At 34.6% G+C, this 14,299-nt stretch overlaps 1 protein-coding gene across 4 annotated transcripts in view; it reads left to right on the top strand.

Annotated features, from left to right (window-relative positions):
* BBS9 (Bardet-Biedl syndrome 9) overlaps nt 1-14,299 on the top strand; it is a 474,880-nt gene that overhangs the window by 230,751 nt on the left and 229,830 nt on the right. For all 4 annotated transcript variants that reach the window (XM_059885659.1, XM_005205480.5, XM_005205478.5 and 1 more), the window contains one exon: nt 4,077-4,172. In XM_059885659.1, coding sequence (XP_059741642.1) covers nt 4,077-4,172 — 96 coding nt within the window. The remainder of the gene's footprint in view (nt 1-4,076; nt 4,173-14,299) is intronic.

Raw genomic sequence — 14,299 nt, 5'->3', positions numbered from 1 at the left:
GCAACCCACTCCAATATTCTTGCCTGGAGAATCTCATGGATGGAGGATCCTGGTAGGCTACAGTCCACAGGGCCACAAAAAGTTGGACACAACTGAAGCAACTTAGCACACATAAAATAGTGTCTTAATTACTATTTATAAGTCTAGAAATCAGGTAATATAATTTATCCAACTTAATTTTTTTTCCAAAGTTGTCTTTGAAACTTTGATCAGTTACATTTTCACATGAATCTTAGAATCAGCTTATCAATTAAAAAAATGCCTTGGGATTTTGCTTAGAATTGGAATTGCCTTAATTCTTTAGATCAGTTTGGAGAGAAACAATATCTGAACAATATTGAACATGGTAAAATTTGGTCCAGTTATCCTAGTTTCTTAAGATGAAAATAGAGACCTTCAGTTATTTAGGGCTTATTTTATATTTCTCACTAAGAGTTTTTGTTTTCAATGTACCTATCTTACAAATCTTAAGCAGATTTATCCTTAAGTATTTAATATATTTGTATGCATTTGCAAATTGTATTTTATTTCAATTTCAAATTGTTCCTTCCTAGTACATAGAAATACAGTTGGTTTTTGTATATTGATCTTGTATCATGCTACACTGTTAAACCATGTATTGTTTTGTTAAACCTTTTTTTTAAAACAAAGATTCAATCAGATTTTCTCTATAGAGGATCATGTCATCTGCAAGTGAAAACACTTTTATTCTTGCTTTCCAATCTGGAGATTCAGTTTACTGTTTGCTTGCCTTTTTTTTTTTTTTTTTAACCTGGGCTAGAACCTCTGGGATGATGTTGAATAGAAATTGTGAGAGCAAACATTTGGTCTTTAAGCATTAAATATGTTCTATTAATAGCTGTAAATATTTTGTAGTTCTCCTTTACCAGCTTAAGCCCCCTTGTGGCTCAGACGGTAAAGAGTCTGCCTGCAATGCAGGAGACCCGGGTTCGATCCCTGGGTTGGGAAGATCCCCTGGAGAAGGAAATGGCAATCCACTCCAGTAATCTTGCCTGGAAAATCCCATGGATAGAGGAGCCTGGCAGGTACAGTCCATGGGGTCGCAAAGAGTTGGACATGACTGAGCGACTTCACTTTCACTTTTTACCAGCTTGAGGAAGTTCTCTTTTATACCAGGGTTGCTGTGAGTTTCATCAGGAATAGATATTTAAGTTTTTCAATGCTTTTTTGATATCATTTGAAATATTTTATGTCATTTTTTTCTTTAGTCTGTTAATAGGTGGATTACATTGATTAATTTTTGAATAGTAGCCCAACTGTGCATTCTTGAGATAAGCCACATTTGATCATGATGTAGTTTTCTTTCAATAGGCTGTTGGATTAATTTGTTAAACTTTAGTTTATAATTTTTACATTTGTATTTATAAAGGATATTGATATGTAATTTTGCTTCCTTATGAGTTATTAATGTGGAGTTAATGGAATGAATTGGGAAATATTTACCTCTCTTCAATTTTTTTTTTGAAAAGTGTGCTGAATTGGTTTTATTTATTGCTTAAATATTTGGAAGAATTCACCAGGGAAGTTTTCCAGACCTAGAGTTTTGTGTATGGGAAAGCTTTTAAATTACAAATTCAGTTTCCTCAAAAGATATAGGACTGTTCATGTTACTTATTTTTTATTGAGTATACTTTGCTGGTTTCTTTCTTTCAGAAAATATGTGCATTTCATCTGAGTTGTTGAATTTATTGGCATAAGGTTGTTGATAATATTTTCTTATCCTTTTAACATTTGTAGAATCTGGAGTGAAGACAACTCACTCATTACTCATACTGGTAATTTGTGTTTTTTCTCTTTTTTTTCTCCTGATCTGTTGACTAGAGGTGTATCGATTTTATCTCTTTCTGAAAAACCAGCTTTTGGTTTCATTTATTTCATACTTTTATTTTTTGTTTTCTGTTCTTTTTCATTTCTCTGATTTTCTTCTGCTTGCTTTGGGTTTAATTTTCTTTTTTCTAGTTCTTTAAGGTGAAAGCAGAGACCATTCTTTTTAATGTAGTTGGTTAATGCTATAAAATTTCTTCTAACTATTGCTTTAGCTGCATCCTACAATTATCAAATATTGTATTTTTAATTTTCATTCTATATAAAATACTTTAAAATTTCTCCTTTTGTTTCTTTTTTTGACCCAGGGGTTATTTAGAAGTATGGTCTATAGTTTTGAAACTTTTGGGGATTTTCCATAGAACTTTTGTTATTCATTTGGAATTCAACTTCACTGTGGTAGGAGAACATACTTTGTATGACTTGAATTCTTTTAAATTCATTGAGACTTATTTAGCGCCTCCAAACTAGGACAGTTTTTGTGAATATTCTACGAGCATTTGAAAATAATGGTTTTCTGCTATTGTAGGGTGGGATCTTATGAAATGTCAGTTAAGACAAGTTTTCTGATAGTGTTTTTAATCTTCTATATCCTTACTGATTTTCGGTTTACATGTGTCAATTATTTAGAGTAGAGTATTGAAGTCTTCAATTACAATTTGTTTATTTCTCTCTCTCTCTCTCTTTTTTTGCATATCTGAAATTTTTGCTTCATATATTTTAAAGTTCTGTTTTAGACACATAAAAGTTTAGGATTATAATGTTGTCTTGATTATTATGAAATAACCTCTGTCTTTGTTAATATTCTTTGCTCTAAAATCTACTTTTATAATGTGAATATAGCTATTCCAACTTTCTTTTGCCTAGGGTTACAATGGTATATATATGTTCCCTCTTTCACCTTTAAGTTGTTTACATCTTTATGTTTAAAGTGGACTTCTTATAGGTAGCATATAATTGAGTCTTGGCTTTTTTTAATGCAATCCAATATTATCTGTCTTTTAATTGGGGTGTTTAGACCATTTATTTTTAATGTGATTATTGAGATCATTGGTTTTAAATGGATTAGTATTCTGTTGCATACTCAAAGAGGACTCTGCAGATTTCTGGAGTTTTTTCGCTGTAGTGCTAATCCTCTCTCTGTCTTGAGAACTTCTGCCACTTTGGCCTTTCCAGGTTTTCAACTCTTATCACCTCAACTCAGAAAGAACGCTGTGTTGCTCTTGGGCTCCCCTTCCACGTGTTGTGGCTTGGAAATTTTCTCTAGGTGGTAAACCGGGGCAAACATAGGACTCGTTTTGTTTCTTGTTTGTCAGAGATGACTGTTGTTCATTTGCTAATTTCTAATGTCTTGAAAAATGGTTTGGTTATTTTATACCCATTTTTCAATTGTTTGTGATGGGAGGGTAAATTTGGCCCCTGTTTTCCAGGACTGATCATTTTGGCCACAGTACTTCATGAATGGTGGTATATACTTTCAGCAGTGGGTAAATAATATGTTTGTCTCTTTTTTGTGTGATTGTAATAGCTACTGATAGTCAATACTCAGATCCATTCATTCATTGGAAGTTGAAAAATGATGGCTTTCAGGCTTTCTTCAATTTTTTAGCTGGTGTATTTACGTACAAAGAATGTTTGCCTTATTTACCATTGCTTATGTGGTACAGTTCAGTAGGGTCATTAGGGTAAGTACTTGATTCCTTGCCTTTGTTAGTGATTTTTAAAATGCTCAGTTGATTCTCTAGAATTCTTCAGTAGTGAGCATTTGGCTTTTCTCTTTTGTTTTTAGTGTAAATATCAACACATGCTTTTGAATATATTTGATGTGTTTTACTCCATTGCAATTATTATCTTTTTTGATACTCAAATATTTTCATCTCTGGCCAGTGGTAGTCTCTTTAAGATGGCTCTTACGTCCTTTTCATATAGCTCTCTAGTCCCTGATAGCTTTTTTCTGGTGTGACAGATATTCTAGGTTCATCTTGTGCATTTCCTGCCTCAGACTTAGAATGAACTAGTAGAAGAAAGGAAATGAAATGATTTTAGCATGTTCTTATGAGGCAGAAATTTTAACAATTGGAAGCAACTGTGGAAGTTAATATAGTCCACACACGGACTTCAGACTCCACTAGTGCCGTAAAAAGTACTCATCATCAACTAAGCTTCCTATTTTAAATATTAAGTGTTTGCCTTGTGTCTCTGTAAGGTGATGTTTTTTCTTTTCTTTGTAGGCTTTGCCAAACAGTCAGAAGATGATCAGGTGAATGTAATGGGTTTTCGCTTCTTAGGAGGGTCCCAAGTTACACTGCTTGCTTCCAAAACCTCTCGTAAGTAAAGCCATGATATATTGCTTTTAAAAACTTCTATTAAGAACACTACATTACAGATCATTGCCACATCAAGGATTTCTATAAAGGTGATGTTAGATATTGAAAACTAAGAGCCATTATATTAGTCATGAAGATAGGGTCCTGTTTTATTAGAGATACATAACTTCGGTTTGGGGGATGAGGAGGGTTTGAGAGAGGAATTTAAAGAACTGAAAAATGTTTCTGAGATAGGTGTATGGTAAACTAGATTGTAGGAGTTACTAGAAATTGGAGTTAAATTTTTTGTGTGTACATATTCTTATAGCCTCCTTTTGGACATTGGCAAAGATGAAAGTGAATAACTTTTGTTGAGATTAATCTCAATAGAATGAAAAGTGCTAATTGTATAGTCAAGTTTGAATTTCAGATAAATATTTGCTTTATTGATTTGTTTGCTTCATATGAGAATAATTGTTGAAACTACTCAATGTACAACTGATTTCTGTGTATGTAGATAATGAAGCTACTAAGCGCACTGGGTTTTATACCCTTTCTTGGAAATAAATTATTAAGAGAGGAAGTTTTCAACAAATTTTAGGTACATTAAGGATATCAGGGGAAATGGATACATACATATATATATATATATATATATATTCATTCATTCATATATATATAAAGTTTGGCTGAGTACACTCCAGTTTGTCTGCCATTTGTACAATGAATTTTCACTTTCTACTTTATGCATTTGCAGTTTTAATTTTATTTTTTTTATAATTAGAAAATATAGTAAAATGAGGATATACTCTTTTTTAAAAATAAAGATGTCAACAGCAGGAACATATACACATTCTTATTTTAGAAACTATAATGATGTCTCTGTCATAGCACCTTCTAGAATGTGTAGGTTGGTGACTAGTGAAATAGACTTGGAAACAACTAAAAATTAAAGAATAAGACACAAATCGAAGACAATTCTGAGAAGAATGAGAGAATGCTATACTTTTCATGGTCTTTTTTGTGATTGGTTATGATTGTCGTCTTCTTTACATTGGCATCAATTTGTTTTGATTAGTTTTAGTCTTCAGTTAGATAATGGAATCATTTTCTTACATTTCTTTTGATTAAACTGTTCTCTTTGGTTAAACTAAAAAAGCTGTTGCCAACATTTCTTTGGGAAATTGTACACATCTGTTTGATTCCAGTTGATGATGCTGTATGATGAATCTGCAATTGAGACTATTTTAAAAAGGCATATTCTTTGTGCAAATGGGGATATTTATATCCTAATGCATTGTATTTATTCCTTTTCAGATGAAATAACTCTTAGAACATTGTTTTTGCTTATAATTACTTTATCATTACCTAAATTTCACCAAATGTCCATGTCTATAATTGATTTATTCATGTTTTCTTAATATATGACTATGAATGCCTTGACAAAGCCACAGTGTGGGCAGACAGACTACATAATGGAATTGGACTATTTAAATAAAGAACCAAATGAACTGCAAACTGAAACCTGAAGAGTAGCCATTACAATTCTCTGATGGTTTTTTTGGCTTCAGTGATGCCCAGAATTCTACCTAGAGAAAGCCCTTGGGAGATGAAAGGCGAAAGATATGAAGAAAGTACAATTTTCTGGGGTTGAGGCAGATGTTGGTGCTCCGTACTACTCTGTAAGAGTGTTCATCCCCAAAGAAGGAATGAAGTAATTTGTATCCAATATGTGTTTGACATTTTTCTTTTTTATGAAAGGCATGCAGTCTTTCATCTCAAAATCTGGATGGATAGAAAAACCCAACAAATGGAGAGAACTTAGTATTTTTTCTCTATCAATCAGTCAAATGCTACATGTATCATATATAGTTGTCATTAGATCTTGGATAGTATTTTATGTGCATTTTAAAACCTGCTTGATAATCAGCTGATCTTGAAGTGTACTCTGTGGTAATTTTAGTTTAATTTGGCATAGATCAGCCAGAGCAGACAAGCGCATGCAACTCATTGTCTCAGGTATGCAGCCGCATTCTCTGTGGAGCTGAATAGGTTTTTTACTTCAGAAAGTAGAGTAAAGATTCAATGTAATTAGAGTTTATTGTATGAATTCTGAAAAATAAACTGCAAAGCTTTAAAGATAAAAATATTTAGGAAGAATACAGTAGCGAAACTGAAAATGATTTCCACAGACCTAAATTGAAAATAACACTGGTAATGGATATGTACATTACCTTGAAGATAGTAATAGCTTTACACGTATGCATGAGTCCAAATTCATCAAATTGTAAATATCAAACATGTGTATTTTTTATATATCAATGATACTTCTATAAAGTTGTTAAAAATAACAAATGGGTCACATTTTATGAGAAATATTTTTATAATCAGAATTATAAAATATTTCCACGTGGAAGTCAGTTATTTAGACTGATTCAGTACAGTGATATTTCAGAAGAAATATGCTGTTGTCTATAATTATATATTCCTGCCATGCCACTTTCTTAAGATCAAGATGCACACTGTTATTTATTACTTCCCACAGCAAACACTACCACCTTACTCTCTCTCTTCCTTCCTGTTCCTTTTGTCTCGATGCTTTTCTTGATCTTTCTTATGTATCTACTTTTATCTTTTTCTTTACTATATCTATTTGTACGTTGCCTTGTTCCACTTGTTTCTTAAAGTGTTTAAAATATGTTTTAAAATTACTGAAGATTGAAGAATAAGACTAACATACAATTGATATGATACTAACAGCTTAGAAATAAAAGGAAAGCATTTTAGTTCCAATTTTCAGAATGCTCTAAAGATCAAATCGAATCAGTTGTTTAGGAGATGCATAGCCTGATACTGAGTCCAGGATGAAATTTCTCTTCTGAATATCACAAAAATAGCTTCTTCAATAATGTCTCTATAGCTTATTTTTGTAGTTATAATTGTTATGTAATTATACTTTGAATAACAAATTTCATAGAGCTTTAAAAATAATGATAAAACTCAGCTTACTAAATGTAATTCTATATTGAGTCCAAAGCAGTGCAGTCTAAGCTGCAGCTTAGTCCAAGGTTAAATTTAGAGTATCTATTAGTAGCACTACACGTTTTTAGTAACTAGCATTTTCAGTAAGAATTGGACAATTAAACTCAGTAATTCCGAAGTAAAACATAGCTGAAAGGAGTTGTGGGGTTTTGTTTTGAAATAAGCAATATTAGAGCATGTTAGTATTCTTGCCTGGATAACTCCATGGAAAGAAGAACCTGGTGGGCTACCGTCCATGGAGTCACAAAGAGTCAGACACGACTGAGTAACTAACACTTTGACTTTTCACTTTCAGAACATGTTTAAATATCAATTGAAATGAGTTAGTGGGAGAGGCTGATGATCAGGAAGTAGAAGGGCATCACAAAGCAATGAAGTCCTTTAGAAGGAGAGAGGGGATGGGATACAGAACTTGGAGGGTGAGGAGAGTTGAAAGTTTACTGTGACAGGATGTAGGTCTAGGGAGACTTTATAGATTTGTTGATGAAAAGATAGGGGAGCTTTGCTGATCTCTAAATTTGAAAAAAAAAAAAGTGTGACATTGGTGTCTTGGAGAATAAGAAAGCAAACTTGTGAAATATAAGCAATGATGAGTTCCCATTAGAGTCTGAGATCCTGAATTTTAAAGTGAATCCAGTCATCCTTAGACAATTTTGCCCAGCAGTGATTTGTTTCTTGTTATCCAAGCAACTAAAGTCAGGGTTTGGATTTTGAAACAGAATTGCAGATAAAATATTTTTATGAGAATGGTTATAATAATGAACTACCAAATCTAAGCTGAGAGAAATAAAGAGCAGAGAAAAGTGATACATGGTGAAAAATTAACAAGTTCAATAGACCACATATCTTGATTAGGTTCAAGAAGTAGTGGGAATTATAGAGCAAGTAAACCAGAAGCACAAACGCTGGTGGTTAGAGAACGAGTGAGGTGTTGATGTCAGAGTTCAGAGAGACTGCAGATTCTGATGACAGGCTCATCAAACAAGGTGTGATGTTTGGGGAGTGGGTTGTAAAGATGGAGAGACAACCAATGGAGACAAAGATTTCTAGGAAATGAAATGTCTCAGTTGTGGATATTGGAGGAGCCTGTTTGATGTTAGCACAATGAATGAGAAAAAGAAATACATATAAACATATTATTGTGAAATTTTAGAGCACTAAGGATCAGGGGCGTATCTCCAAAGATTAGAAAGGAAAAAATAAAAACTCAAGGTAAATTAATCAAGAAGCCATTTAACTTTTCATCAAAATTATTAGATACTATTTTAGTTCAATTCAGTCACTTAGTCTTGTTTGACTCTTTGCGACCCCGTGGGCTGCAGCACACCAGGCTTCCCTGTCCATCACCAACTCCAAGAGCTTGCTCAAACTCTTGTCCATCGAGTCGGTGATGCCATCCAACCATCTCATCCTCTCTCGTCTCCTTCTCCTCCCACCTTCAGTTTTTCTCAGCATCAGGGTCTTTTCCAATAAGTCAGTTCTTTGCATCAGGTGGACAAAGTATTGGAGCTTCAGCTTCAGCATCAGTCCTTCTGATGAATATTCAAGACTGATTTCCTTTAAGATTGACTGGTTTGATCTCCTTGCAGTCCAAGGGACTCTCAAGAGTCTTCTCCAACACAGCAGTTCAAAAACATCAATTTTTTGGTGCTCAGCTTTCTTTATGGTCCAATTCTCACATCCATACATGACTACTGGAACAACCATAGCTTTGACTAGATGGACCTTTGTTAGAAAAGTAATGTGTCTGCTTTTTAATATGCTGTCTGTCTAGGTTGGTCATAGCTTTTCTTCCAAGGAACAAGTGTCTTTTAATTTCATGGCTGCTGTCACAATCTGCAGTGATTTTAGAGCCCAAGAAAATAAAGTCTCTCACTTTTTCCATTGTATCCCCATCTATTTGCCATAAAGTGCTGGGATAGGATGCCATGACCTTAGTTTTTTTGAATGTTGAGTTTCAAGCCAACTTTTTTACTCTCCTCTTTCACTTTCATCAAGAGGCTCTTTAGTTTCCCTTCACTTTCTGCCACAAGGGTGGTGTCATCTGCGTATCTGAGGTTATTGATATTTATCCCGGCAATCTTGATTCCAGCCTTTGGCTCATCTAGCCTGTCTTTTCGCATGATATACTTTGCATGTAAGTTAAATAAGCGTCTGACAGGGTGACAATATACAGCCTTCATGTACTCCTTTCCCAATTTGAAACCTAGAGGATGATGGAAAAATTTTCCTTAAGATCTGAGAGAAATGATTTTCAACTTAGACTTCTATACCCTGTTAAACTGGTAATTAGCAATGAAAGCTGAGTAAATATATCTTCTTAGTGTCATGAGTAGCACTAAGCAATTGCAAATAGCAAATTTATGTTGCCTCAGGTAGGCCTTTGGAATATGGAAAGGATAACTAATAATGCTAAATATTTCAATATCCTGAAAGAGTGTAACATGCTAGAAAGAGTTATTGAATTGAATCAGGTCAAGTTTAAAAGTCCTTTGCTTTTCCATTTTGATTATTTTGCTTTCAGATATAATGAAAGGATTGTAGTCATGTATGTGAATAAGGGTTGAGCCTTGAAAAAGGCTTTCTTTTTGCATCTGTCAAAAGAAAGCATATATAATGTTGAACTGTGTTAAACAAAATATCTTCAGAAGAAAGAAAGTGAGAGTTTTGCTCTACTCCATCTGGCTGGACTGTGCACCTTTGCTCATTTTTCACTCAGCAGATGTCTTTATATCTAATACATCTCATGACTCTTGTGGTGCTCCTGGACTAATTGGAGAAACAAACAGGTAGTGAATCGATTATAGAACACCTGATGTGCTTATAGAAGCACACTTTAGCTGCTGCTGGATTCCAAAAGAATGAGGTTCCATAAGTGATTTTATTTGTGAAGGATCTTTTGGAATGAATAGGAGATTTTTAGGTGGAGGGCATTCCAGAAAGAAGAGAAATTATCTTCAGATGTTTGATAAAGTGTGGGATTTTTATTGTTGGCATTGTTCGGTTGCTTAGTCGTGTCCGACTCTTTGTGACCCCATGGGTTGCAGCACCCCAGGCTTCCCTATCCTTCACCATCTCCCGGGGCTTGCTCAAACTCATGTCTGTTGAATCGGTGATGCCAGCTAACCATCCCGTCCTCTGTCATCCCCTTCTCCTCCTGCCATCAATCTTTCGCGGCATCAGAGTCTTTTCCAATGAGTTGGCTCTTTGCGTCAGGTGGCCAAAGTGTTGGAGCTTCAGCTTCAGCATCAGTGCTTCTAATGAATATTTAGGATTGATTTCCTTTAGGGTTGACTGGTTTGATCTCCTTGCAGTCCAAGGGACTCTCAAGAGTCTTTTCCAATACTACAGTTCAAAAGCATCTGAAACTTCATGGAGTAGGTACTCTGTGATAGTCCTTTAATGAAGCCTCCAAATTTAAGGACAAGTGTTATGATAAAGCCTCCCCAGATGGCACTAGTGCTAAAGAGCCTTCCTGCCAATGCAGGAGATGCCTGAGACAAGGTTCGATCCCTGGGTCGGGAAGATTCCCTGGAGGTGGGCATGGCAACCCACTACAGTATTCTTGCCTGGAGAATCCCATGGACAGAGAAGCCTGGAGGGCTAAAGGTCATAAGGTCACAGAGAGTCAGACATGACTGAAGCAACTTAGCACACACGCAGGTCATGAGAAAATCTAAACTCACCTGATATGCACCTCCTGCTGCTGTCATTGCTTTAATGTGTACAGTGATTCATCAGTATAATATTGTATTACTATTTATCTTAGAATTTCTTAGCAGTATTATTGAGGGACAATGGGAATATTATATAAATACACTTAGAAAAAAGCCTTTTGAAAATTAAATTTAGAGAAACCATCCACAGTTTGTATTAATATTGAAGAGGTTGTATATTTAGAATATTACACTAATATCTACTGATATTATTTATATTATTTCTTCCAACTTTTGATTTAAAAAGCATTCATCTGCTTTTCCATTTCACATTTTAAAATTTCCAGGATAGCATAAACTATATTGATGCTTTGTTTATGATGTGAATGCAAACATTATTTATATTGATGAACTTCAGATGTTCTGACATGAATTGAGACTGACGTTATGCATTTTTGTGCCCTGCTTAGTTAAATATATTATTTTCTCCATTTGTAGTAGGGTGAAATGGCAATTGACTGGATTCCAATCCTTTAAATTTATTTCATTTGGAAGCTGAAATAGTTATTTCCACTGAGCTGCTGTTGCAAGATGCAAAGGAAAAGAGATAAAAAAATTAATTGAATGTTCATTTTGGAAGCTATTTAATTACCAATATTGTAAGGACGTATTTTAGAATACAACTCTTTTCTTTCATGCTATATTGTACATAGAAATTTTCATTTCTCCTTTCCATGAAATGTATACTCTGGAAAAATCTCCTGGGCAATGTTAAATATCTTGGAGTACTAGTACCAAGAAAATGCTTAATAGTCAAAATAATGCCTTATAAATCTTTGACTCTTTGATTCTTGTTGATTTTTGGTAATCTGAAAAAATTCAACTTGCAGATACCATGTTTATATTTTTAAATCCCCCAACCTCATGGTAATTTTTAACATTTTGACACATTTTTTCCCCCTGTATATGCTGATGAATAAGAAAATAATTAAAGCCCGAATTTGAAAGTTACAGAAAATATCAGACCTATTTAAATGTTTATTATTATGAATTTTACATTTTTCTTGTTTAATGATATTCATGTATTCACAGCAGAGTACTATCTTAGTCCATTTGGGTACTATCTTAGTCCATAGACTGGGTGGCTTTTACATAACAGAATTTTATTTCTAATAGTTTTGGAGGCTAGGAAGTCCAAGATCAGGGCACTCGTAGGTTTGGTTTCTGGTGAGGACCTGCTTCCTGGTTCACAGATGTCTGGCTTTGCAGTGTGTCGTGTGGCAGAAGGGGTAAGAGTGATGCTGAGGTCTCTCTTTTTTTTTTTTTTTTTGAGGGATATACATTTTATTGGAAACCTTAAATATTCTTCAGACAGAACACAATGTCTTCAATCAAGGCCCTCACGTGGCCTACAGAGAAAACTGCGATTTCCGGATTGAGGTCTCTTTTTTATAACAGTGCTAATCCCATTCATGAGGACTCCTTCCCCATGACATAATCTCCTCCCCAAGGCCCCATCTCCAGATATCATCACAGTGGATATCAGGACTAAACATATGCATTTTGGGTGACACAAGTGTTCTGCTGCTGCTGCTGCTAAGTCGCTTCAGTCGTGTCCGACTCTGTGCGACCCCATAGATGGCAGCCCACCAGGCTTCCCCGTCCCTGGGATTCTCCTGGCAAGAACACTGGAGTGGGTTGCCATTGCTAGCAAATGAAATAGAGAATTTTATTTATATTTAAGTTTTCCAGTGAGCTTTAGATTTTTTAACTTGTTTTATTCTACACTTTTTGTATCAAAATTTTAATTTTTTCAACCAGTATATTTTGAATATCTAATTTTTCTTGATCTAAATTTTAAAATATAGGTACTTTTCTGGTGATTCAATGGTTAAGACTCTGCACTTCCAGTGCAAGGGGTGTGGGTTTTATCCCTGGTGGGAAACTAAGATCTTACGTGTATTGCGGCCAAAAAAATAATAATACAAAGATAAATTACACTTGTGTAAATCTTTTCCATATAACGTTATAGTTGATCTTCATACTGGCCTTGTGAGCTATGCTTTATTTTCCCCTTTGTGTGGATGAAGAAATTGATGGTTGGATGATTTATTTGTACTAAAGTCATAGATTTAAAAATTTACTACATTTTAAGTTTTGCTTAGGGATAAGAGCTGAGCAACTGGAGATTACCTTCATAATGTGATACCCTTAATTGCTTATATATGGCACCACTGTGTTGGATCATGGTTATAATGTCCTTAACTATGAGTCTATTTTTATCCCTTTTCAATTCCTTTTCTACTTGGCAGCTTTTATAATAAAAATAAAGAAACAATTACAAATTTTATCATGCCTCTCTCCAGCTTAAAATCTTTTGTGTTGATAATAATATCAAAACTTTTACTAACCCTTATAGGTCTCCCTGTATGTTCTGGCCTGGCCTGAACTTCATCTTTGGGCACTTTTCCTTACTATGACCTTCTCTCAGTTCTTGGTACATCTCTGACTTTTTCTCCCATAAAGTCTTTGAACTTGCCATTCCCTCTACCTGGGCTGTTCTTTCCATCTTAAGCTCCAAGCTTTATGCACAAAATGATTAGGAGTATGAAGTCTAGAATTAGATTAATAATTTAAATCCCTGCTCTGGTTTAGCTTTCATTTGAATGACTTTGAAAAAATTTCTGTGCCTGTTTTTTCCATCTACAGAAATGGAAGTAAAATAGTGCAATTATACTATGTAAGAATCAAATGAGATAATTCCTAAAAAGCATGAAGCAATTTCCTGGTACACTGTAAGTGCTAGGTAAATTTTAGCGGCTAGTATTATTTAGCTGCTGTGTTTTATGAAATAATAAAAAGACTGTTTTACCATTAGTCTTTATCATAGCACCCTTTTTATCCGCATCATAGTCCTTTCATAACTTGTAATTATTTGTTATTTATTTGCTTATTTTCTACCCTTCTCACTAGGATGAAGGCCAGCACCAGTATGTGTTGTTCCCCATTGTTTCCCCAGCACTCACTGCTTAATACCTTTTGAATTGAATGAGTAGGTGCAGAGTTACTTAGAATCTTTTTAAGACTATCAAGATAAAGATTGTCTTGCTTTATGGCTACTTTGTAAAGGGAATTGTGTTTCATTTCTTTCATTTGTCCCTTGCCTTTTGAATCTACTGTCCAAGACTTTTCTCTGTTACTTTAGAAAGTGGAAGTCTTTGCCCAGTATGGGGGATTGAGCTGTGTCTCCTAGAGAGTTCATCAGCCTCTGTTCAGATAATTCAAATCTTGATGAAAGATAAAGAGAAATGTTTAGACTTGCCTGCATTTCATTTTGTCAGATTAGGGGTTTGTTGTCTTCCAAGAGTGAGGAAGGAGCTCCAGCTGTGGGCAGCAGAAATAAGATACTTTGTCTCTCCTGGGGAAGCTTTTGGGCCCACTGCCTTTCTT

Source organism: Bos taurus, chromosome 4 (genome assembly GCF_002263795.3).
Source record: "Bos taurus isolate L1 Dominette 01449 registration number 42190680 breed Hereford chromosome 4, ARS-UCD2.0, whole genome shotgun sequence".
Lineage (NCBI taxonomy): Eukaryota > Metazoa > Chordata > Mammalia > Artiodactyla > Bovidae > Bos > Bos taurus.
This window is presented reverse-complemented; position numbering and strand designations above follow the sequence as displayed.